The following is a 23947-nucleotide window of genomic DNA, read 5'->3' on the forward strand; positions in this document are numbered from 1 at the left end:
TTTCTGGCCTCTGGGAAGGGGATGTTAGAAGTATATTTTACCCTCTGGATCTCCTTCTCTAGTTTCCAGGTCTTGCAATCTTTAGAATTAGCATGGTGACCTTTGCCACAGTTTGGGTAATGAAGGTTAGTGCCACAGTCTGCTTCTCGATGACTGGTTTCACCGCATCGGCAATACACAATGCTTCTGGAGCATCTCTCTTCGTGGTGACCATACTTCTGGCACTTAAAATGATGTAGAAGATTTGGAATATATGCTTCAGTTTTAACCTACAAAAAGCCAACTTTTACTACCTTAGGTAGGGTTGGTGTGTTAAAGGTAAGTGGATGGTGTTCTTGTCCTGCAATTGTGTACCACATCTGATACGAATTCACCTTGATTCCTCATTCCCTCAACGAATTCATTGTCGTTGATGCCTGCAAGGTCTCAGCAGCAAATGACACCTTTGGACGAGTTGAGTGTCGAATGAGTGTAAATAGTAACTGGAATAGAAAGTCTGATTTTTCCTGACATTCTCAGTCTGTACCTTGCACTCACATTCAACAAGCAAGCTACCCTATTTCAGTTTCTTCACACTTTTTGGCATGCTGACTAGGCCAAGTATAGTCTTTTCGACTATAATTGGTGATAGTGAAGCAATAGGTTTTGTTGGATCTTTTGACTGAATAACCATGAAGCATGGGAATGATTCCATGCTACATGGTTCATCATCTGAGTTTGTTAAAGCTTTAATAAGTTTCAGTTGATTTTTGTTTTCCATTATGTTTTGTTTTATATTCATTACCCATGTTCACCCACCCACTGCAGAGTCCAACAAGGGGACACTTTTCAAGTGTCAGGGATACTAGATGGTGTACTCGGTAAGTAAAGACACCTGCCAATTGACCCGTTAAGCCACTACCATCTAGGAAGTCTTCTGAGAGTAGAAGAAAGGAAAAATAAAGAGGTAGATAGTAGGGGCAACGGTGGTATCAAGAGAGATACAAGGAAAAAGATAGAGAGAGTGTGAGTAAATAATGACCTCCTAGGGCTTGGCGTGACCAGTCGATTTGTTGAGACCGGGCCCTCCCAACCACTTGTCAAGGAGAAGTAGAGGCCAAAGTAGTGTATTGCATCGGAAAGCCTCTACTCAACTACCAGGATCCTTTCCTCCCCCAATATGGCATGCAACCCATGGCAAACAGGCTGCCTCTACTTAGTCCCCTCTTACAAGATGTAGTGAGGACACGTCTACAACACCGGACCCACATAAAATTATAACATCTTTATTCATATGAAGAACGATGCAGTGATAAGACACTAAATAATATACATCTTGCCAACATAATGAATCAAACTCTTGTTTATTTTGGAACTCATTAGCCTGGCCACAACTGTGTTAAGTCAAAATTTGTGTTTTAACAAATTATGCTATAACAGGATTTAAGTGTATCACTGCAATTACCAAAATTACTTCAAATACCATTTCTACTAGTACTACCACCATAGTACAATTACTACTTCCATCAATCTACTATCAAAATTCCACTACTGTCAGTATTACCTGTAACATAAACATTAAGAAGAACTGACCTTCCTCGATGCAATTAATCTTGCACTGAGCAACAACAAAAATATGTGCTAGGTGTAAATTAATTAGGAGATAATCAATCACAGCTAAAGTATGGCTAAAAATCACTTCAAGTCTACATAGTAAAGTGACAGATGTCCAAAAAGGTTACCTGAAAAGCCTCTGGAAGAATTATTCTACAAGAAATTACAAATACTGCAAGATAAATCAGAGACAAGGTTGAACTTACTGTAAGTCTTATGATAGGTCACTCTAAAGTGAGGAGCATAGGGGATCTCAATAAGGTGGCCTGCCCCTGGGTAGATCTTCAGCTGGACATTGAAGCATTTATGGGGTGGATAACAGTCCTGCAGTAGCTGTAATGACTCTGGTGGACACGATTGGTCATCATCTCCTATTATATTCAAAACCTTTGCATCTGACTCCCACACCTGAAATGGTTAGCATTAGAATGGTCAAATACAAAATAGTGCCTACCATCAGCAGATGGATGACTGGTCCAATACAAGACAGTGCATACCATTACAAACAAAATGACTGGTCCAACACAAAATAGGATACACCACTTTAAACTAAATGACTGATCCAACACAAAACAGGACATACCATTTTAAACTAAATGAATGGTCCAACACAAAACAGGACATACCATTATAAACAAAATGACTGGTCCAATACAAAACAGTGTATACCATTATAAACTAAATCACTGGTCAAATGCAAAACAGAACACACCATCATCAGATGAATGGTCAAAATGCAAAACAAGAGGTACCATCATCAGCTGAATGCCATTTTCTGTTACTCTCTAGGTCAAACACAACAAACACAAATCGTATTTAGTCCATCTTTTGTCTGTACTAGACATAACATAGAGTAAAAAATGTATGCAAAACAAAGACATTTGTTTCCCACATTAAATATCAAAGTCCAAAATGACCATATTTACTGCTGGACATTCAAACTTGATTAATTTGACAAAAACAGAAAGTAACTCTTACAGTAAGTTAAACAGGGTAAACATTTTTGTCAAATAGTAAACTTGGAACAAATTGTGCTCTTGATACTTAAAGTTATGTTATTGTGTGGAAATGTTTTCTGAAGGGAAGTTTTTTTATTATTGATGTCTGTTCTTTTCTCCTTTTTCAAGGGAAGTACATGTACAAAGGCAATTTATTGCAAACAAAATACTTACTGCATGTGTGTGTGTGTGTATATATATATATATATATATATATATAAACATTAATAAACATTAGCCGATTTGACACTAAATAATGTTAAAGATTAAATGCAGCATCTACACTGAAAGGAATGCATCTCTACAGGCATCCCAGTTGCTATATGACTGACACAATGTTTGATCACATGCTCCAACCCAGTCATCTGACTGGTTCAACACGGCAATGTATCTAAATTTAGTTACTAGCTTATTAACATATACTAGCTGCAATGACATCATGTCTGGGCAAAGAAACCATAGTAGACAAAGGTAGCCCAGCAACGGGCCAGAGAAGGATGCACTGTGTATTACTTAAACTATAATTAATCAATAAAATTATAATATAATGCAATCATGGCATGAATACTGAAAATTTTACACTAATTTCACCAATTTCTTGAAGCAGTTAAAAGCTTTTGTGCCAAAATAAACCAAAGCTTGACTTATTAATTTAAGCATGATATGCTGTATTTCTGATAAAAAATATCATTGCCTCCTGCCTATTTTTTAAAGACATCAGCTTCTTAAAAATGTTGATAATGTAACTGTTCATCAAATTATTACTAGATCATCAAGAGTAAAGTCATTAAGTCTACTTTACTTTTTGTTTTCAATTGTTGCTCAATACAGTATGAACAAAAGCCGACAGATGTTTGCTCAGTCATCTGGCATTCATCACCAAACAAAAGATTCTCATCTGAATTTACAAATTAATTGATTTACTGATCTACTGAAGTGAGAACAAAAGATCAACAATTCTTGCTTAATCAAACATCATACAAACTCACTGCACAATCCTTTATCTTAATACTTTTTATTTTCTAGACAGACAGCAGCATCATATAACTTCCATGTACATAAGCACTTGTCAGTGTAATGCAAACATTGACTGGAGTAGAACCATTAACATTGTAGGTTCCTGCAATTGTCAGTGTAATGAAAACATTGACTGGAGTAGAACCATTAACATTGTAGGTTCCTGCAATTGTCAGTGTAATGCAACATTGACTGGAGTAGAACCATTAAGATTGTAGGTTCCTGCAATTGTCAGTGTAATGCAAACATTGACTGGAGTAGAACCATTAAGATTGTAGGTTCCTGCAATTGTCAGTGTAATGCGAACATTGACTGGAGTAGAACCATTAACATTGTAGGTTCCTGCAATTGTCAGTGTAATGCAACACTGACTGGAGTAGAACCATTAAGATTGTAGGTTCCTGCAATTGTCAGTGTAATGCAAACATTGACTGGAGTAGAACCATTAAGATTGTAGGTTCCTGCAATTGTCAGTGTAGTGCGAACATTGACTGGAGTAGAACCATTAACATTGTAGGTTCCTGCAATTGTCAGTGTAATGCGAACATTGACTGGAGTAGAACCATTAACATTGTAGGTTCCTGCAATTGTCAGTGTAGTGCGAACATTGACTGGAGTAGAACCATTAAGATTGTAGGTTCCTGCAATTGTCAGTGTAATGAGAACATTGACTGGAGTAGAACCATTAACATTGTAGGTTCCTGCATTTGTCAGTGTAATGAGAACATTGACTGGAGTAGAACCATTAAGATTGTAGGTTCCTGCAATTGTCAGTGTAATGCGAACATTGACTGGAGTAGAACCATTAACATTGTAGGTTCCTGCAATTGTCAGTGTAATGCAACACTGACTGGAGTAGAACCATTAACACTGTAGGTTCCTGCAATTGTCAGTGTAATGCTAACACTGACTGGACAAACATCAATATTTTGTTTTGTTAACTGACCTTGCTGGATGCTGCACAATATGGTCCACAGCATGATGGCACTATGCGGACCTGACCATCATGTTATAAGCATGATGGCACTATGCGGACCTGACCATCATGTTATAAGCATGATGGCACTATGCGGACCTGACCATCATGTTATAGCTGGGGTTTAGCTGTACGGATACATGACAGTTGTACACAGCATGATGGCACTATGCGGACCTGACCATCATGTTATAAGCATGATGGCACTATGCGGACCTGACCATCATGTTATAGCTGGGGTTTAGCTGTATGGATACATGACAGTTGTACTAAAAGATGTCACCAAGTTACACTCTTTGCCATACAAAATTAGGATGTAAACCTGGATGAATAGACAGACAGTATAGGAAGATGAAAGGATGAATAGACAGACAGTATAGGTTAAATCCTAACAATTGTAACTGACATACTTTTGGGAGGGTTGCTACTTGTTGATAGCATATACAAGAGTACATACCTTGATAAAGTCCTCCTTTCTGTATGGAAAACAGTTTCTAAAAGATATGGACCCATCAGCATGTATTTCAAGCTTGGAAATATCTAACCTGCAAAGAGCAAATTAAATGAAAACATGGTCACAATGAACCACCTTTTAACAAAGATTTACTGTAAATCACTTTAAATTAATCATCTTGCACAAAGCTTGACTCTAAAATATTTTAAATTCTTGGGATACCAATTGTTTTAAGGCTTTTGTCTGCAAAATAGATCATGAACACATAAAAGGCTGATATTCAAAGTGCACACACCTCCTCACTGTATGCCACAGTAAAGTATCATTAGTTTCTTTCTTTGTTGTAATATCAACCTTTTTTGTAGTATTTGTTTGTCTATATATGTGTGTGTGTAGCAAATTTTTAAGTAAATTATGTTTCTCTGAGAATACTTATCTGTTCTCATTAATACTGGGGATATAAACCATTATATCCTGAATCCAACCCTACTAAAAAGACAAAAGTTTGTGGGTTTGATCCCCACCGAGTCAGACCAAAGACATAAATGGTACTAGCAACTGCCTTGCTAGGTGCTCAGCATTAAGAGGTTAGTGTCAGGACTGGTTGGCCCTGTGTCAGGATAATATGACTGGGTGGGACGTCATGTTAGATATCTGCAGCATGATGCCCCAGTGCTAGACATCACTATAAACTGCCACACTGCAGACATTATAGTGATATGACTGATTTTTTTAAAAAAAACTATGTTAAAAACCAAATCACACACACATACATAATTATTGACACCTTCTAACCAACAAAATTTTACTTGTGAATCAAGTTAAGCTAATAGGCTCTATTGACCTGAGTTGGGTCTGGTGGTCATTTGGGCTGCTGGCACCAGACCCACCAGATTCAAAGTCTGATTCTGTTAACTAAATCCCTGAGATAAACACTGGAGAAGGCTGATTCTGTAGGCTAATGAACAGTTTCTGTTATGTCTTGGATTGAAATATTATATTTGAATGTGAGGCTCACAGAGATTGCTCTAATTTCAGGAGATGAAATCTTCATAGGGTAACTCTGATCTTTTGAGACCTCAGAGTATGCTGAACATATAACCCACTTCAGCCATGAAGATACTGCTTGAGGGGTGCTATCCTTTGTCTTAGCTTTTAGTGAGAGAAAGAATATTGGTAGCTTGTGTATGCCACAGCTTGCTTCTGTGCACTTCAATTAGTGCTGGAGGGTACAAACAGGGTCTTGCATGGCCTCTGCTCTTGACATGTCTATGGAAGAGAGGAAATGTATGATGACTTTCTGACTGCTGACTGAACTATGTTTGATTACAAAGCCTGGTTGCATCAAAAGAACCACCAAACCATAAAATCTGAACTGAAGATAGTTCAGTTCAAAGAAAAGAGAATGTAACTCACTCCCCCTGCATGCTGAAGGTAATGCTTTGTAGGATAGCAGCTTCAGGAAAATACATGCTAAAGGCCCAAATTTATCTGAATTAGCCAAGTTACACTTCAGGAGAGATACCATTTTGAAAACAGGTTGGGGGAATTTGGTCAATTCAGATCAAAATTGGCTAAAAGGTATGACATATCTTTACCACAACCAAAATTGCAGCTGCCATTATGACAGAATGGGTCAAATATCATGGAGTGGTGGTAATTTGGGCCAACTGTTTCTCCTCATAGAGCCAGTGTAAAATGTTGCCCAGTTAAGGGATTGAAGCACTGAAAGGAATGTGTTATTGACTCTGCACCAGTAGCTGAAGACTGGTCACATTCCCGCGTTAGCCATCAGAGTGGAGGGCCTTCTAACTTGTGAGATTCTCCCACAATCAAAGTATTCTTTACTACTGTTGATCATAAATTCTATGACAAACTGGTGCACATGGTCAAAGTAACTGAGGATGTACACTTGGTACAGGCAAGATATGAGTCATGAGAATCCTTGCTGAATATCTTGTAATTAGCTAACATAATCATCACTGTTAATTCTGAAATGAAAAAGTCAGAAAAGAGAGAAGAAATTAATAGTCAGCTGCCGTAACAATGCCAGAGACACCCACTATACCAGGGGTAATAAATATATAGTGTGCACAAACATGATCTTCAACATTTATAGGTTACTGCATTTGTATGGGAAAATATTAACAAGTTTTTCGGATGGAAATTACACAACCTTGGGAGTGCAGTATATCCATCTGACAAAACGAGTTCATATTTTCCCATACAAATGCAGTAACCATTTTATTATGTGCTCATTTTCTTCTTCTACCTAAGGTTGAATTATGTAAACAAAAATACACTACATGAAACAAAGTAACTGAATGTAAGCCGTATTCCAAACTAAATAAACAAGCGCAAATTCATCATTACACAACATTATTATTGCTCACATAACTCCGCCCAAATAAATTTGAACTTAGTCGCATGCTAGACATAACTTTAGAAAGAAAATGGCATTTTGATCTACTTAAAATTGAAATTTGGAGTCATTTTGTGAATGAATGCACACTGCAACAACTTTTCCATTTGATCTGGAATGAATAGATTCTGGTATTTTTGTTGATTCTACAAAATTTCATGATTATGGGCTGTATTTATCTGTGCCAATTCTACATGAAATACATCGGATTGAAGCAGCGAGTGAGAAGAGTGTTGACATCTGCAAGTGTGTTTCTGTTCTGTCATTGTACGTTTGAAATCATAATGTGGGAAAAATGTGAAGTCTCTCAATTGCCATTATCAAAAAGATGCCATGGAATATAATGTTTATTTCATTTTTGAGTACAGTAAGGAGGATGTAATTGCACTTGGAATATAGTCGAAATTACAGTACAATTTTGAAATGTGTAATCAAGCTTGAGAACCAATGAAATGGCTCATGTAATTTGGATTTGCAGAACTAAGAAAGTACATTTTGAGGAAATTCAGGGCATTAAACTGTAAGTATATTTTTTGCCATTATTATTACCAGCTAAAAAAGACAGTTTATGCCTTGTCACTTGCATGTTATTTGTAGGTACCCAGCAATTTTATGAAATCTGGTGTCTATCGCCTGCCTAAATCCGAAACTGTAACAGGATTTAACCTGAATGTATGCTTGGATAAAATGACAACATAACACAATATGATGAAAGATGGAAGTTTATGAAATGAATTAAATAAAATATGTATATACTCTACAAATATATTGTGATTTTTTCATGCTCTAAACACATGAATCATTCAATTGCTTTACACAAACTTTCACAAATGGGAAAACAAAAATATGATTCATATATTCACATCAGACCTGCCAAAACTGACGAGTCAGTCTCAGTAAGGCATTTGATTATTTTCCATAAGATTGACCAGTTTTCAGTAAGATGGAACAAAATATCAATAACTGCTATTGTAAAGCTGGAAAATACAATTGAAAGTTCAACGCATCGACAATAAACATTATGTTCAACTGAAAAGTTTGAAAAGTACGCATAGACTTTATTTACCACTAGTACAGTTGCACAAACTCAAGTTCCAAACCCTACGCAGCTCAATGGCTTGTTGCTATCTCTCAACTAGACATAATTCTTGGAAATTCTTTTCCATTTCACATGACGACGACAATCATATCTCCCACTACGAGTCATACTCAAATTGGCATGTGATGTCCAATAAACATAATTGTGTCCTTTCCAGCTTTTATACACAAGAGTCTGAATACTCCTTTTTATTTTTCTGTGTTGATTATAAACACTTTTCTAGAAGCTTATTTTCCCTTTTGTCTTAAACATGTATCGCTCTCTGGACACCATTTTTAAAAATTATATAATCAACCGTTTGCTCATGCAGATGCTTCGCATGAACAAATAGGTGCAGTTTAAAGCATCTGGGGTGCTGTTGTAAAGTTAGTCTGGTTCCCTGACTAATGTCACTAATTCTAAGAAGAAACCCGGATCCAAATAAAACACAGATAAACCAATTATACAGATTTTTCAGCAATGATAATTCTTCCATAGTTTTTGCAAGTATGCTGTAAGTCCATATTTTAAGGGTAATTTTCCTAAGACTTGCGGCAAAATCGTAAGAGTTGGCAGGTCTGTCACATGTATGAAGGTAAAATTCAAATAATCTCAATTAATCAAAGAAAGATTCACATAATCTCATGTCATGAAAGTGTGATTCAAATAATCTCAGGTACTGAAAGTAAGATTCAAATAATCTCATGTAATGAAAGTAAGATTTAAAAAATCTCATGTAATGAAGTAAGATTCAAATAATCTCATGTAATGAAAGTAAGATTCAAATAATCTCATGTAACGGAAATGACTCAATTGAACTCAACTGAAACAACATAATTGAAACAAACATATGACTCGTGACTCCATCATTTGTACAGCCATATGACTCAAAAATATTTGTACAAACTTGCAAACGCGTCCATGGTCAAACCACACAGTTCTCCTGAATTCTTGGTTTGGCCCACACTTGTATTGGCCACACACACCCTTCATGGATCCACCATGAGCACAAGTTGACAAATCAGCGGTTCCGTCCTTGTATGGCCTTGATGGTCACATCAGCTTCAGACCTGCCAAGCCTGATGAGTTCGTCTCAGTAAGGCTGTTGATTTTTTTCCATAAGTTTGACCAGTTTTCAGTAAGATGTAACAAAATATCATAAACTGCTATGGTAAAGCTGGGAAACATAATTAAAAGTTATTAAAAGGTATTCGGAATGTGCAGCGATGATAAACATTATGTTCAACTGAAAAGTTTGCAAAGTACGAATAGACTTCATTTACCACTAGTACAGTTGAACAAATTTTAGTTCCAAACCCTATCATTTGTTGCTGTCTCTCAATTTGACGTAATTCTTGGAAATTCTTTTTCCATTTCACATGATGACGGCAATCATATTTCCCGCCACGAGTCATACTCAAACTGGCACGTGATGTCCAATAAACATAATTGTGTCCCTTCCAGCTTTTATTCACAAGAATCTGAATATTCCTTTTTACTTTTCCTGTGTTTATTATTAACACTTTTCAAGAGGCTTCTTTTCCCTTTTGTCTTAAAAATGCATTGCTTGCTGGATGCCATTTAAAAAAAATTTCTATGATTAAAAGCTTGATCATGCAGACGCTTCGCATGAACAAATAGGTGAAGTTTAAAGCATCTGATGTGCTGCTGTAAAGGTAGTCTGGTTCCCTGACAACTTTAACTACTTCCAGTATGAAACACGGATCCAAATCAAACACGGATGAACAAATTTTTATGGATTTTTCGGCAATTATCATTTTTTTGTAGCTTTTGCTTTTATGCCTTAAGTCCATATTTTAAGGGTAATTTTCGTATTTTCATTCAACATTAAGTAACTTTCAAGATCTTAATAAACGTAGGCAAAATATTTTCAATAAGAATACATATTTTGTACCATTATAAAGAAGACAAATTCAGGTTTCTGAAAATATTCTCATAAGCAAGTTTAGTCTCACACAGGGATTATACAGGTATTTCAAAAGGTAAGTTAAAGGTAAATTTCACTGTATTCTCAATAAAATGTTGAATAAAGTGTCTAAAGAGTAATATGTGGTCTGTTTTTAATTCAATGTGGTGTTCTTACAAATCATGGCTTGAATAAATGAAACATTATCTCAAAATTCAAGCAAATCCAAAGGTGTGTTAACAATATTTCTACAGGTATTTAAAAACTCAATATACAAGGTTTTATGTTCAATTCAATGGAAATAAATATGAAATAAAACATACGTTTTGACTGTAAACCAGATTAATTTGATCCAAGAAGCCAGAATTTCTCACTTTTATACCAATACAGTTCATCTCTGTCGAATTTCATAACTTTCATCAATATGAACAGACAATAAAATGCCTTTATTTCTGATAATGTGACATCAGTCCAAACACCTTTGTGTTGATCTGGGTCAGTCTCTCGCTTCGTGTGTGTACTGGAATTTGTAAATCTTGCCATTTCTGAAAACACACAGTCACTATAAAATCGCTGAAAATATTGAAGAGGTGTTCCTGATCCTTCAAATAATTGTGCTGTACCTACACGTTCGGAAAATGTGTGAATATTACATTCCGATGAAGATTTTGTCCACTGAAAAAATTCAGGTGTCTTGTACACATTGGCGAGTTCAAAACCTTTAGATTCATCATCATCATCATTATTGCCAACAATATCACACCATTCTTGTTGTATACATTCCCTCCCGCCTTGATTTATCTATACAAGATCAAAATTGTTAATATTTTCAATCATTTAGTCACCAGATAATTCTGATTCATCATCAGATGAGTCCACCATTTAGGATGTACCTAGGCAACTTTGAAGATTTCCATTTATATATCAGAAAAAAACCCTTTTCTTGTAAAGAACCTACCTTAAAGTCTGAATGTATCCAAATAGTATGCAAATGAATCAATGTATGATATAAATATTTACTATAGGAGAATCCCAGACATTGACCAATCAGAGAATTTATTGCCAAAACAAGATAGGTATGTAAGACCGGAATACCGGTCTACAGTGTTGAGCAGGAGTTATTGTTCCTGGACTGCTTTATCAGTCTGTAGTGTTGAAAGGGTTAATACATCCAAAAATAACAAAATTGTAAATGATGGAATGAAATTTAGCAAAAGTTTCCAATTCAATTCTGGAGACGATTTGAACGATGTCAGTTCACAGCAAAATCTTAAAGCTAGTACCACCAGTCGTTGGCAAGGGAAGGTACCGGGCAAGAGTGACTGCCCTTGGTCAATAAAAATAGAAATGATGAATTTGTGTCTTTTGAGAAGGCTTGATTCAGCTGATATTCCTAATGTTAATGTGATTGGAGAACATATACGAAGATGAAATCCCTGTTTTTGTGTTCCAACAGAAAAGAAGAAATTATTTTCAAAGACTATTCAGAAAGATTTTACCAGTTATCAAGGACTATTCCAACCCATGTCAATGCCTGGAGATATTGTTTGGAACAGCTTGTCTGTTTAATCCAATAATGGTATAAACAATGTTCATTCATGATTATCAAGGTACATAATATTTCTGCTTTTGAAACATCATTATCAATTGCACAAAAATTAATAATGCCTAAAGACAGATCAGTCACTGATGACAGAATTAGAGGGGCCACTGTTAACCATTCACTTGAGACAGTGAGTAAAGTTGCTCAAGCCTCAGTGCTCATCACAGTCCCATAAATTATTGCAACATGATGGCAGACAAACCTTGTGTTTCTCACTTTCAAGACATGACTTGAGAGCGCTTTCTCAAAAGCTGGAAATAGAGATGTCTTCTTTTAATGTTTTCACCAAAATGCTAAAAAAAACCAGGTCTTGTTCCCACTTTTTATTGCATACACAGCTCATAGTAAGTCATTTGTAAGCTAGGTCAGCCATTTTCACTTTCTCCAATTAAATTGCCACCTATGCAAAGGCATGCACCTTGTTCCAGTACTTACCAATGTCATGTACTAATTTACCAATTAAACTGCCACCCATGCAAAGGCATGCACCTTGTTCCAGTACTTACCAATGTCATGTGCTATTCACCAATTAAATTGCCACCTATGCAAAGGCTTGCACATTGTTCCAGTACTTACCAATGTCATGTACTAATTCACCAATTAAATTCTATCATATTAAGCTCATTTAAACAAAACTTTCCTTTCTATGTTCAGTTACATTCAATTAATATAGTTTTGACAGTACAGTAAAACCTGTTATGAGAGACCGCCCCTTCTGCCAACCAAAAGTGGTCTCTCAAGACAGGTGGTCTCTCATAAGAGGTGTGTGAAAATGGACTGGTTTTCAGGGTCAATAGTTAGCATTGTTGAAAAATAAATAATACCCATACTCACTGTACATGTATCATATCCTTTATTCATAAATCTTGTTAAATATTGCATGCATTCCTCTCAAAATATCTTTATATAATAAAGATATACATCTATCAAACAACGAGAATAAAATTTATATTTCAACATCACATTAATATGTACAAAAAATGAACAGTTAGATATGATGTACATGTACTCCTTGCAACACAAAACCACCCCCATACTCGCTCGTTCAGATCTCCGTAAACTGTCCGTCGTGCCGTGGCATATTTCCTCTGTGCTTGTGCACCTTTCTGCCATTCGTTTCTAATGGACTTCTTGTCTTTGATTACATTTTGAACTTGCGTTTTACCGACGCTTAAGCTGACTGCTATTTTGCGAGTGGTCTCGCCTTTTTCATTTCTTTCAATGACATTAATCCTTTCTTCCAGTGTTAAAATTTTTCTTTTTTTCAGCGGAGATTCTGCCATTGTTATTAGTGTTGACGTTATAAAGACTATCAGTTTTGATCAGGTTTTGGTGAAATGTAGAATAAATATATATTATGTACCAATGAATGAAACCAAAAGACATAATTAACTCATCAAGAAACAATACATTTATTCTGAGATGAAGTTTAAATCAACAGTGTTATAGCTCGATAAACAAATGTTCCGACCATCTGCACCCAGGTAAACAGATGGTGGCTTGGTGAAACACTAACAAAAGAAATAAAAAATAATTTTAAAAAAATCCAGAAATGATTCTCACTTACTAGTATTAAAGACAATGAGCTCATTCACCCTCCAGGCATTATGGATTAACTGGAAAGACAAACGACGTACTCAAACCTACACTGAAGCCCTTTCAAAAAATTTCTCACTGGGACATAAGGGCTACCGGCGTTTTGTGAGTTTTCATAAAGATAAAGAAAAAATACAAACCTCTAAATTGACTGCATATATCCATCATTACTCCCTTTGATGTTACTCTTACTGGCTATTCACATGACTTTGGCACTACAATGGCGGTTAGTGACATGTACTTTAGTCTGGTTTACTGCAGTTTACAAATGACACCGTACGCTGGAGTTGTAAATTTCACAAAACTGGTACTGTAGCAAGACAAATTCTTTTTAAATACTTTATTAGAGCAATCTTTGCTATTTATGCAGTCTTTGTTACAAAGGATTAAATGATGGTTAGACGTGTTTATCCTGATATATGGTTGTTCAACTATAGTGTTATTTAATGTGCACTTTGTTTGCATACTACATTTATCCCGAGCTCTAGTGTTTACAAAGGATTAAGTTAAGGTCAGTGGTGTCAATCTGTTTTGATTTTTTGGCGATGCGGTCGTTCATAGCAGTGTCAAAATGCATATTTTGTCAAGAAATCGCGGTCGCTGGTCGCGTTCAGCAGGTGGTCGTTCATAACAGAGCGTTTATATAGTAAAATCGATCCGTGCATTACGATTGTGGTCGGAAATGACAGGTGGTCGCTCATAGCAGAGGTCGCTCATGACAGGTTTTACTGTACTGAAAAAATTCTATAATTTTTTCCCCAGAAATTTCAAATAGTTTTCAAAAACAAAACCCACCCCCTGAATGTTAAAATTTTTTCAAGATAACCATATGAATCCAATGTCTTTTCAAGACTGAATCTGCTTGTCATGTCCAGCAGATCAATGGTTTTAACTAGTGCACATACTCTAAGCAACTGGACATTGGTTATAGGGGTTCTCAAATATCATATTATCAACATATCTTCAATCTGTTTATCCATTAAACTGTCAAATAAAACCCTGTTTTCAAAGCAATGTAAAATGTAAGATTAAAAAAACGATAGGAAGAATTTACAGATTGTTTCTTTGCCAGACAATCGATAAAGATGTTGCTGATTAAGCTTAATTCAAAGGTGTCTAGGTCTACATGACACATAGCATCTTTATCAGCTAGTCAATATAGATGTCACTAACCTTGTTTGGTCAGTATGTTGTCCCTATTGTTTAGAATCTCACAAAAACAAAATAAAAGAAGCTTATTTCCAGGATTTGTCCCAGGGTCTAAACCAGGGGTCTCAAACTCAAATCACCCTGAGGGCTGCATGAGGGCATTTTCAACGGCCCAAGGGCCACACCACCTTTGTTATCTCTCATGACACCTTGTGATGCCAGCCATTTTGTGGGCCATAGAATACAACTTGGCGGGCCACATGTGGCGTGTGGGCTGCATGTTTGAGACCCCTGGTCTAAACCATAGGAGTTACATTTGTTCCTCACATAACATGGTTTGTGTTAAGGTTTGCCAACACATGAGATCTTTAGAACAAAATATATGAAGCCAGGCCAAAATTAAGACAAAAAGATACCAGCAAAAACAACTACCTTATATTTTCTTCCTCCAAGACTTATTTGGGGACCTGATCAAATAAAACTTCACCATCTGACTTTACCAGAAATCCCCATTAAATAGGTGTGACATATTATCAAGATAGCAAGTTAGCTTCTTGACAATTAAAACTTACTTTCTAAAAACATCCAAGTAGAATGAAATACTTTTGTTGGGTTAAATTCTTTAGTATAGTTTTCTGAAGGAAAAAATGAGTTGTACAAAATAATAAGTTTGAGAGGGAACCCCTTATTCATAACACTAAAGCACCAGCAAATCCAAAACTGAAAATGATACATTTTAGGTATATCAATGTTTCTTCACAACTCGTTTTATCTCTTGTCACTGTTTTTATATATAAAATGGCCAAATTTTAATTTTCGTGGATAAAGGTCAGGCAAGAGCCATCACAATTTCAAGATCCCTGATGTATACATACATAAAATGTTTGAAAAAGTTTGGAAATAATTATTGTGCAAAAAAAAATGTACAGGCTGGATAGGTAATTAACCTACCCAAAAATATTTCAGACCATCAGCTATCATTGTAAATATTCTCTAATATCCATTTCTATCATCAAATTCTAAAATAATGTAGCATTTGTACTTATAATTTACTCAATTATAAACTTACTCTACTGGTGTCACATTCTGTCCTTTAAAGTACATTCCAGCGGCAGACAAAAAGGGTGGCCCTCCAATATTAACAACTGCTTTCACCTGTAACATGTTTTAGCCTGAATCAGCATATTTTAAGAACATAATACACACTTTTTAGCAGACATCTCCATATATTTTATACCCATCCACAAAGAAGACAATTTATTTCAAATTCTTTCATTATACCTTTATGAAAAGATAACAGTACATAAGGAATAAAAATGTAATCTACTGGGTGTCTATTATGTATATGTTAAGTACTGTTCTTTGTGATCCTTTGATTGAGTGACTACTGTAATGAGGTTTCTCTGTATAATCAAGTACTGTTCTGGGTCTGTGATTCCTTCGGTGTCCACTATAAAGAGGATTCTCTGCATAGTCAAGTACTGTTCTGACTCTGATCCCCTGAGTGTCGAGTATAGACAGGGTTCTCTGTATAGTCTAGTACCATTATTTGTGATTCCTGGGTGTCCATTAAAAACAGGTCTCTGTATAGTTAAATACTGTTTTGTTTCAGTGTAATTTACAATATTTCTGCAGGATTATATTTGAATGACTCTATAATTTGAACATAGTAGTGAAATAATATCTAGGTGAATTATCAGTGAAGCAAAAAGATATTATGGTGACAGTTTCACCGTTTCAAAATAAATTAGGTGTCACTGCATGCATGTAAACACTGATGAAAATGACTTGTGCTGACTTTATTCCATACAATGGATTTTTAAGCTATATCTAACATGAATAAGTCTTCAGCATGCTGGTATTATGTCCTAAAATAATGGCTACTAAGACCTAACCCTGGATACCAATTTCTCTAACTGTACATCCAGATTATCATTGGCATTTATATTAGAGACACCTCTCTCTTGACAACTTGAGCACACCTGTCCAAAATACACAGACCACACTATAAGCAGGGCGTGAGTTACCAAGAGACCTAAAACATTTAAGATGGGGATGCCCATCTACAATGGAAATCGGGAAAAACCAGGGTGGGTGATGGGTGGGGTGTAGAAGGGGTGTAACAGGACTGTTTAATGACTGAATACTCAATTTATAATCATTTTGGAAATCACTATCAATAAAATGTTTTTAATAAAGTAGTTTACGTTTCTGAAAAGATTGCTTTTATTTTCAAGACACCCAACCTCTGAAATAGTTAGCAACATTACTCCAAAAGGTTTCAACAACCATCATGTGTATATGAAAACAATGTGTATTACATCTCTATGTTTTTCAATTGTTAATTAACAACAAAATAGGATTCCATTTTCTCCAATATCTAGGGACAATTATTTTGTGAAACAACTATCAATGTCAAACATAATATTTTTGTTGCTTAATTAGTGAAATATTTATGCCACAATTTTGCAAGTATTAGTGAAATTTCTCATCCTTGATGAAATTTCAGTGTTAATTCAGGAATTTTAAGTTCACTAAAATTTCAGGAACTCACTTCTCCATAATGAAGCCTATCTGTGAAATAAAGATTTATATTCACCAAGTACTATATTTTCTTGACTGTCTTGCAATATTTGATTACATCTATTAATGTGTAGGCTAATTTAAGGTAGTTAAGTTCATACCTACCATAACACACAAAAAACACAATTTTGGACACCCAAACTCCCCCCATCAATAAAAAAAACGGTCATGTTTTACAAACATTCTTTTCAGGAATCTAAGCCCCCAAGTTTTTTCCACAACAAAAAGAAAAACATAAATTTCTTGATGAATGAAATATGCATGTAATCTGTAGTATTTGTATAACAGTAAACAGTCCTGATCAAAGCTCAGCCAAACCTATCCATGGGGCTTGCAGCAATTAAAAGCCAAGGTGATCTGATATAAATAACCACCTTTCAAAGATTACTTAATTAGCTGATAATTGCTTGGATGATGTTTCATGTCAAATTCTGCTGTGAGTCCATTTAGCTAATTTGCATAAGTAAAGCAAACAAAGCAGAACAATCAAATTTGTCTGAAGATGTGCTTAAGAACAGATATTATTATATATAACTGTACTAAATGGGAATGCTGAAGCCAACTTAGATTAAGTTGTGATCAGTGGCAATATTTCTTTGAAGTCAGTTTTTAACTCCATAAATAAATTGTAAAACATAATTATTTCAATTGTCGGAATAGTGTTCTAATGTGATTCATCAGCAAAACCCAACAAAAATAAACTGAAAAACTCTGGTTGATGAAGTTTAACTTCGTCAAGCACAAAAACAAAGTGAAGCATTTAATTCTTTGCACATATTTCAAATATCAGTACTTTAGTCAAGAAACAGATTGATTGAAAGACAAAAATAAGCACAAACTCATGTTTGCACAGTTAATTAAGCATTAATATCCATACTAAACAGGCATATACTAGTGCTGTATTACTTGTAAGGCTCTCATTCATTATATATATATATATATATATATATATATATATATATATATATATATATATATATATATATATATATATATATATTCATTCTATAGAGACAACCAAATCTCGTGGTCAAACCGAATCAGACATAACTGTTCAAATTTGAATTTCCAAGTTTCTCAATTGGACGACATCACATATTTTGGTCATACTCACACACCCCTCTTGTGACCTCAAAACACGCTTTCTGAGTCTATAAAAATCCCCAACACTGTCTGGAAATATGGCAGGTATGTTAATTACATTACTTACATGATAATATTTATAAAATAGTGTTTGAATAATGAATTAAACTAAGCTGATCTGACACATAAACGTTACTATTAGCTCATACAAGGGTAGGATTTGCATGTCTTTTAACTTTTCTTTGATTCCACTCTCTTTATTTGATTTGATACAAAAGATATAATTAACAAGATAATACAAAGCAGGTCTGGATTGAACTGAGTGTAACAATACAGCAAATACCTGTGCAAGTTGGAGACCAAAATGCAGTTGGCACTAATCAGGTTTGCAGAGAAACATTTGTGGACATATTTGTGATGGTAAATTGAAATTTTTCATGACTGAATACAAGAAGGCATACTGCATTTATGATGAGTACATGAGTTTCTCTTGCCAAATTTGTTTAACCAGTGTTAATTTATTAAAGTGTTGCCATCAGTAAGCATTAATGATTTTTCTCACTGATCAAAATTTCATTGAATATTGTTATTTACAGAGTACTGAAAATGCTGTCTTGAAAGACAATTTAACCAAATATGACTTTTTATTAAAAGCTGAGAATTTCATGATGTTGATTTAAATTTCTGGGTACTAACCATTGTTTTTGATGATAAAATGAGCTATTTATCAAAGTTTCATTTCTGGGTACTAACCATTGTTTTTGATGATAAAATGAGCTATTTATCAAAGTTTCATTTACCAATTTTCATTATGATTCTCTTCACATTCAATAAATTGTTGGGCTATTTTCACATGAGCAAATTATCAAGAGAGTGACGTACATACTTCAACATAAATCTTTTGAGTCAGATTACAAAGACAAAAGTCATAATGGCCCATCGTTCCAACCAATATCATGAAAGTTACAATTTAGAAGCAGAGCCTTGATTGCTTAATTTACATACCAAAATATATCAAACAGTCAACAGACAGAACAATTCTTTTTTTAAATATGAAAAAGAACTTGCTTTTGGTGAATATGCTCCCATCATCAATGCTAGTTCTCCTCCTTTGGATACTCCTATGACCCCAATACCTCCAGCTGTAACAAAGCTCTGAGAGCTCAACCAATCTGCAGCCTCCTGCACAAAAGACATACATATGCTTAAAGTCATGTAAGACATTTTACTGTTTGACTATAACAATCATTCATATATAGAGGCAACAATCAAATCATATGTAACATCTGACTAATATCTGGGTAACAATAAGTCATGTATAACATCTGACTGTAATATCTGGGTAAAAATAAGTCATATATAACATCTGACTAATATCCGGGTAGCAGTAAGTCATAAGTAACATCTGACTGTAATATCTGTCTAACAATAAGTCATATAACATCTTACTGTAGTATCTGTCTAACAAGAAGTCATATACAACATCTGACTGTAGTACCTGCCTAACAATAAATCATATATAACATCTTACTCTAGCACCTGTCTAACAATGTCATATATAACATCTTACTTTAGCATCTGTCTAACAATAAGTCATATATAAAATCTGACTAATATCTTGGTAATAATAAGTCATATATAACATCTGACTGTAACATCTGGGTAATAATAAGCCATATATAACATTTGACTGTAATATCCGGGTAGCAACAAGTCATATGTAACATCTGACTGTAATATCTGTCTAACAATAAGTCATATATAACATCTTACTGTAGTATCTGTCTAACATTAAGTCATTTACAACATCTGACTGTATAAAGCGCTCTCCGTTACGGATCACTGCCATCTCACCTCTGTCTGCGTGGGTTCGAGTCCAAGGCTCGGCTAGCGTGGGTACGTGGGAAAGCCTGCCAGTAGCTTCTCGTGGGTCGGTGGTTCTTCCCTGGGTTTTTCAGGGTTCTTCCTCCACCATTAATACTGGCCACCATGTATAGCCTATCGTGTGCTGATAAATGGCGTTAAACCCTACAACAACAACAACATCTGACTGTAGTACCTGTCTAACAAGAAGTCATATACAACATCTGACCGAAGTACCTGTCTAGCAATAAATCATATATAACATCTTACTGTAGCACCTGTCTAACAATGTCATATATAACATCTTACTGTAGCATCTGTCTAACAATAAATCATATATAAAATCTGACTAATATCTTGGTAATAATAAGACATACATAACATCTGACTAATATCTTGGTAATAATAAGTCATATATAACATCTGACTGTAATATCTTGGTAATAATAAGTCATATATAACATCTGACTAATATCTGGGTAACAATCAGTCATATTTAACATCTGACTGTAATATTTGGGTAACAGTCTGTTAAACGTATATCACAGACATGTCATATTTCACTTCATGGAGGTCTACATTCGATGGTACAAGGCAATCTCCTCAGCAATAAGATATCAGAGCCAAGTGCAGCTCAGGTCCATCTTTTTGCCAAGGGAAATAAACCATTCATCTAACCAATCTAGATCACATTTCACTGGCTCCTTCAGATGCATTGCTAACTATAGCAGACTCCCCTGATCAAATCTAATATTTGTAAATATCCACTTCAATGCCTGCAAGTTTTAAACTGCAATGGTAAATTACTTGATTACTTCTTTTCCAAATATTAATCAAACTGTTAACATGTTAATTATTACCTTGCTGAATTTTCACTAGTCCTTCCAACAAGCCAACAACAACTATATATCTTGATTGAAAACACTCTTAAAAATCACGATCATTTATAATCCAGAAGTACAAATCTTGCTTTAGAAAACCACAAAAGTTACTTGAAAAATATTCACAAAAACCAATCAATAATTAAGGGAAAAAGATGAAGACCTTATTCACTGTGGATATCATGCATTGTAAGCCCACAGACAAGTAATTTAAGTCAGTATCTGCAGTGTTACAGTGATGGCTGGGTGACATGATCTCTCATTATAACAGCATTGGCATTTTTAGGGTTTTAACAACAGATATCAAACTATAACAACCTTTAAATGGAATATGTCTCTGTGTTGCTAATCTTTTAAAGCCAGAATGTAATCATGATAGAGATGTTAATTTGTTGTTGTTGTTGTTGTTATAGGGTTTAACACAATTTTTCAGCACAAGATAGACTATACATGGTGGCCAGTATTAATGGTGGAGGAAGAACCCGAGAAAACCCCAAAAAGAACCACCGACCCACGAGAAGCTACTGACAAGCTTTCTCACATATCCACATTGGCCGAGCCCGAGACTCAAACCCAAGCAGACAGAGGTGAGATGGCAGTGATCCGTGACGGACAGCGCTTTAGACCACTCGGCCACTCGGGGCCCCTAGAGACTTTAATCACCAGGACACTACAATGTCAGTTTGACATGTAAATAAGTCTGGTTTACAGTTTAAAACAATCAACCATACTCTATCAATTTAACAAATTGATAAAGATTTATAGAGTCTTGTCTTGAAATTTTATAAGTCAAATCCTACTTGTTATAACCCTTTAAGGAGCAAATGAATCTTGGGGATTTTACCTATATTCTTGCTCATAAGTCGAGTCCAACTGCAAACTACATGGACCCAGATCTGCTTTCGCATAATGTGTCAGCATATCTGGGTCTGTAGAATTTGATAGAAATAATGAGCAGAACAAAATCATAGACCCTGATCCGCAGGTTTATAATGATATGGTAGATCAGAATCTTTGTTGTTGACAGTCTGACTCAGCTTAAAAATGAGTACATATGGTTGCCAATTTGCTCTCAGAGAACTTAGACTTAATACAATCATTCTGATTTTCAAAACTGACCAACAATAGTGTAAAAATGATAACTGGCAACAACTGGAACTTTACTAATCAGATATCAGATAATTAGAATTATTACAACTAGGAGTGCAACAGAAAATTTACTTGCCTCAGGCTATCAAACTATATTCAATCATTTTAAGCTAAATTTTAATTGTAGTGGGTAAATAATTTGGGAGATTAAAGATAGGGTACAATTAAAAATGTGCCAGATCCTGACTACAGTGCAAAAATGAACAGAAGATAGAGCATATATAAACTGTAAGTAACTAAGTAACCTTACTAAGAAATATTCAAGTTCAATATCTTCCAAATTGTATGGCAAATCCTCATAACGAAAATATGGAAGGGCAAGAGCAGCAAATCCCCTGGATGCTAACATGGCTGACCGGTACTCTGTCAACCCTCCCACTGTGCCAAACATGTCAATAATTCCTGCAAAAGGCCCAGGGCCTGAAAATGAAGAACTTTCTATATCAAGATATGCTATCTTAGTACAGTAATTCCTATCAAATAAAACCATTGGCTAATCAAATTTCAGTAACATCCATTAAAAATTGAATCAGTTTCATTTAAATTAAATACCATTTCTGTGGGCCAATGAAATCAGTCTGGCTTCTGTTTGAAGAAAAAGTCATATACCACCTCAACCACCCACCCCCAGCTCAAGGGTCTCATCCTCAACTCCCCCTGAACATCAAAATTAAAATCCCGTACTGCTGCCCGCAATATGGTGCTGTCAGCTACACACAGGTTATTATTTATCTATTATTGTTACCCGTATTAACATTTTTGACATCTATTTTGGCAGTATTTATGACTGGTTTTTACTCCTGGGATGTGTTCTCAATGGGCATGTACCCTTGGATTTTACTGCATGGAATTTAAATGTGAGGCATTTCTGATGCACACACATGCCAAATTGTGACAATGTGACTTAGACCAGAGTATGAGTCTTAATCACTCTTGATTCACCCTCAGCATAATTTCCTATTAAGCGCACACTGTCCCTAACAAATTTACTTTATATTCCAGTGATCAACATTTGCTAGACGAATTTTTACACCTTATTGGCCCATAGTACTGCCCCTATGTAAAATCAGTATGAACTGGGCAGAGTCAACAGGTGACCAGCAAGGGCTAGGTTAATGTTCATATTTGTGTACCCACAATGGGCTAGATTAATGTTCATATTTGTATACCTGCAATGGGCTAGTTTGATGTTGATATTTGTATACCCACAATGGGCTAGTTTGATGTTCATACTTGTATACACACAATGGGCTACTTCAGTGGTCATATTTGTATACCTGCAATGGGCTAGTTCAATGTTCATATTTGTATACCCACAATGGGCTAGTTCAATGTTCATATTTGTATACCTGCAATGGGCTAGTTCAATGTTCATATTTGTATACCTGCAATGGGCTAGTTCAATGTTCATATTTGTATACCTGCAATGGGCTAGTTTGATGTTCATATTTGTATACCTGCAATGGGCTAGTTTGATGCAGTTACTGATCAGATGACTGACTGCTTCATCCTACCCAGTGCACATTCTGCAGAATGGAGAGACACCTTGATACTGTACAGTTGCTTAAACATTGC

General features: G+C 35.3%; 1 protein-coding gene across 2 annotated transcripts in view; it reads right to left on the reverse strand.

Annotated features, from left to right (window-relative positions):
- The window catches only part of LOC149808329 (acyl-coenzyme A amino acid N-acyltransferase 1-like), a 38583-nt gene that overhangs the window by 9185 nt on the left and 5451 nt on the right, over positions 1-23947 (reverse strand). For both annotated transcript variants that reach the window (XM_089975880.1, XM_089975881.1), the window contains exons 4-8: positions 22623-22792; positions 19548-19661; positions 15883-15968; positions 5042-5129; positions 1800-2001 (exon numbers count right to left, since the gene is read on the reverse strand). In XM_089975880.1, coding sequence (XP_089832006.1) covers positions 1800-2001; positions 5042-5129; positions 15883-15968; positions 19548-19661; positions 22623-22792 — 660 coding nt within the window. The remainder of the gene's footprint in view (positions 1-1799; positions 2002-5041; positions 5130-15882; positions 15969-19547; positions 19662-22622; positions 22793-23947) is intronic.

This window comes from Sinohyriopsis cumingii, chromosome 1, assembly GCF_028554795.1.
Source record: "Sinohyriopsis cumingii isolate HCF-2022 chromosome 1, ASM2855479v2, whole genome shotgun sequence".
Taxonomy (NCBI): domain Eukaryota; kingdom Metazoa; phylum Mollusca; class Bivalvia; order Unionida; family Unionidae; genus Sinohyriopsis; species Sinohyriopsis cumingii.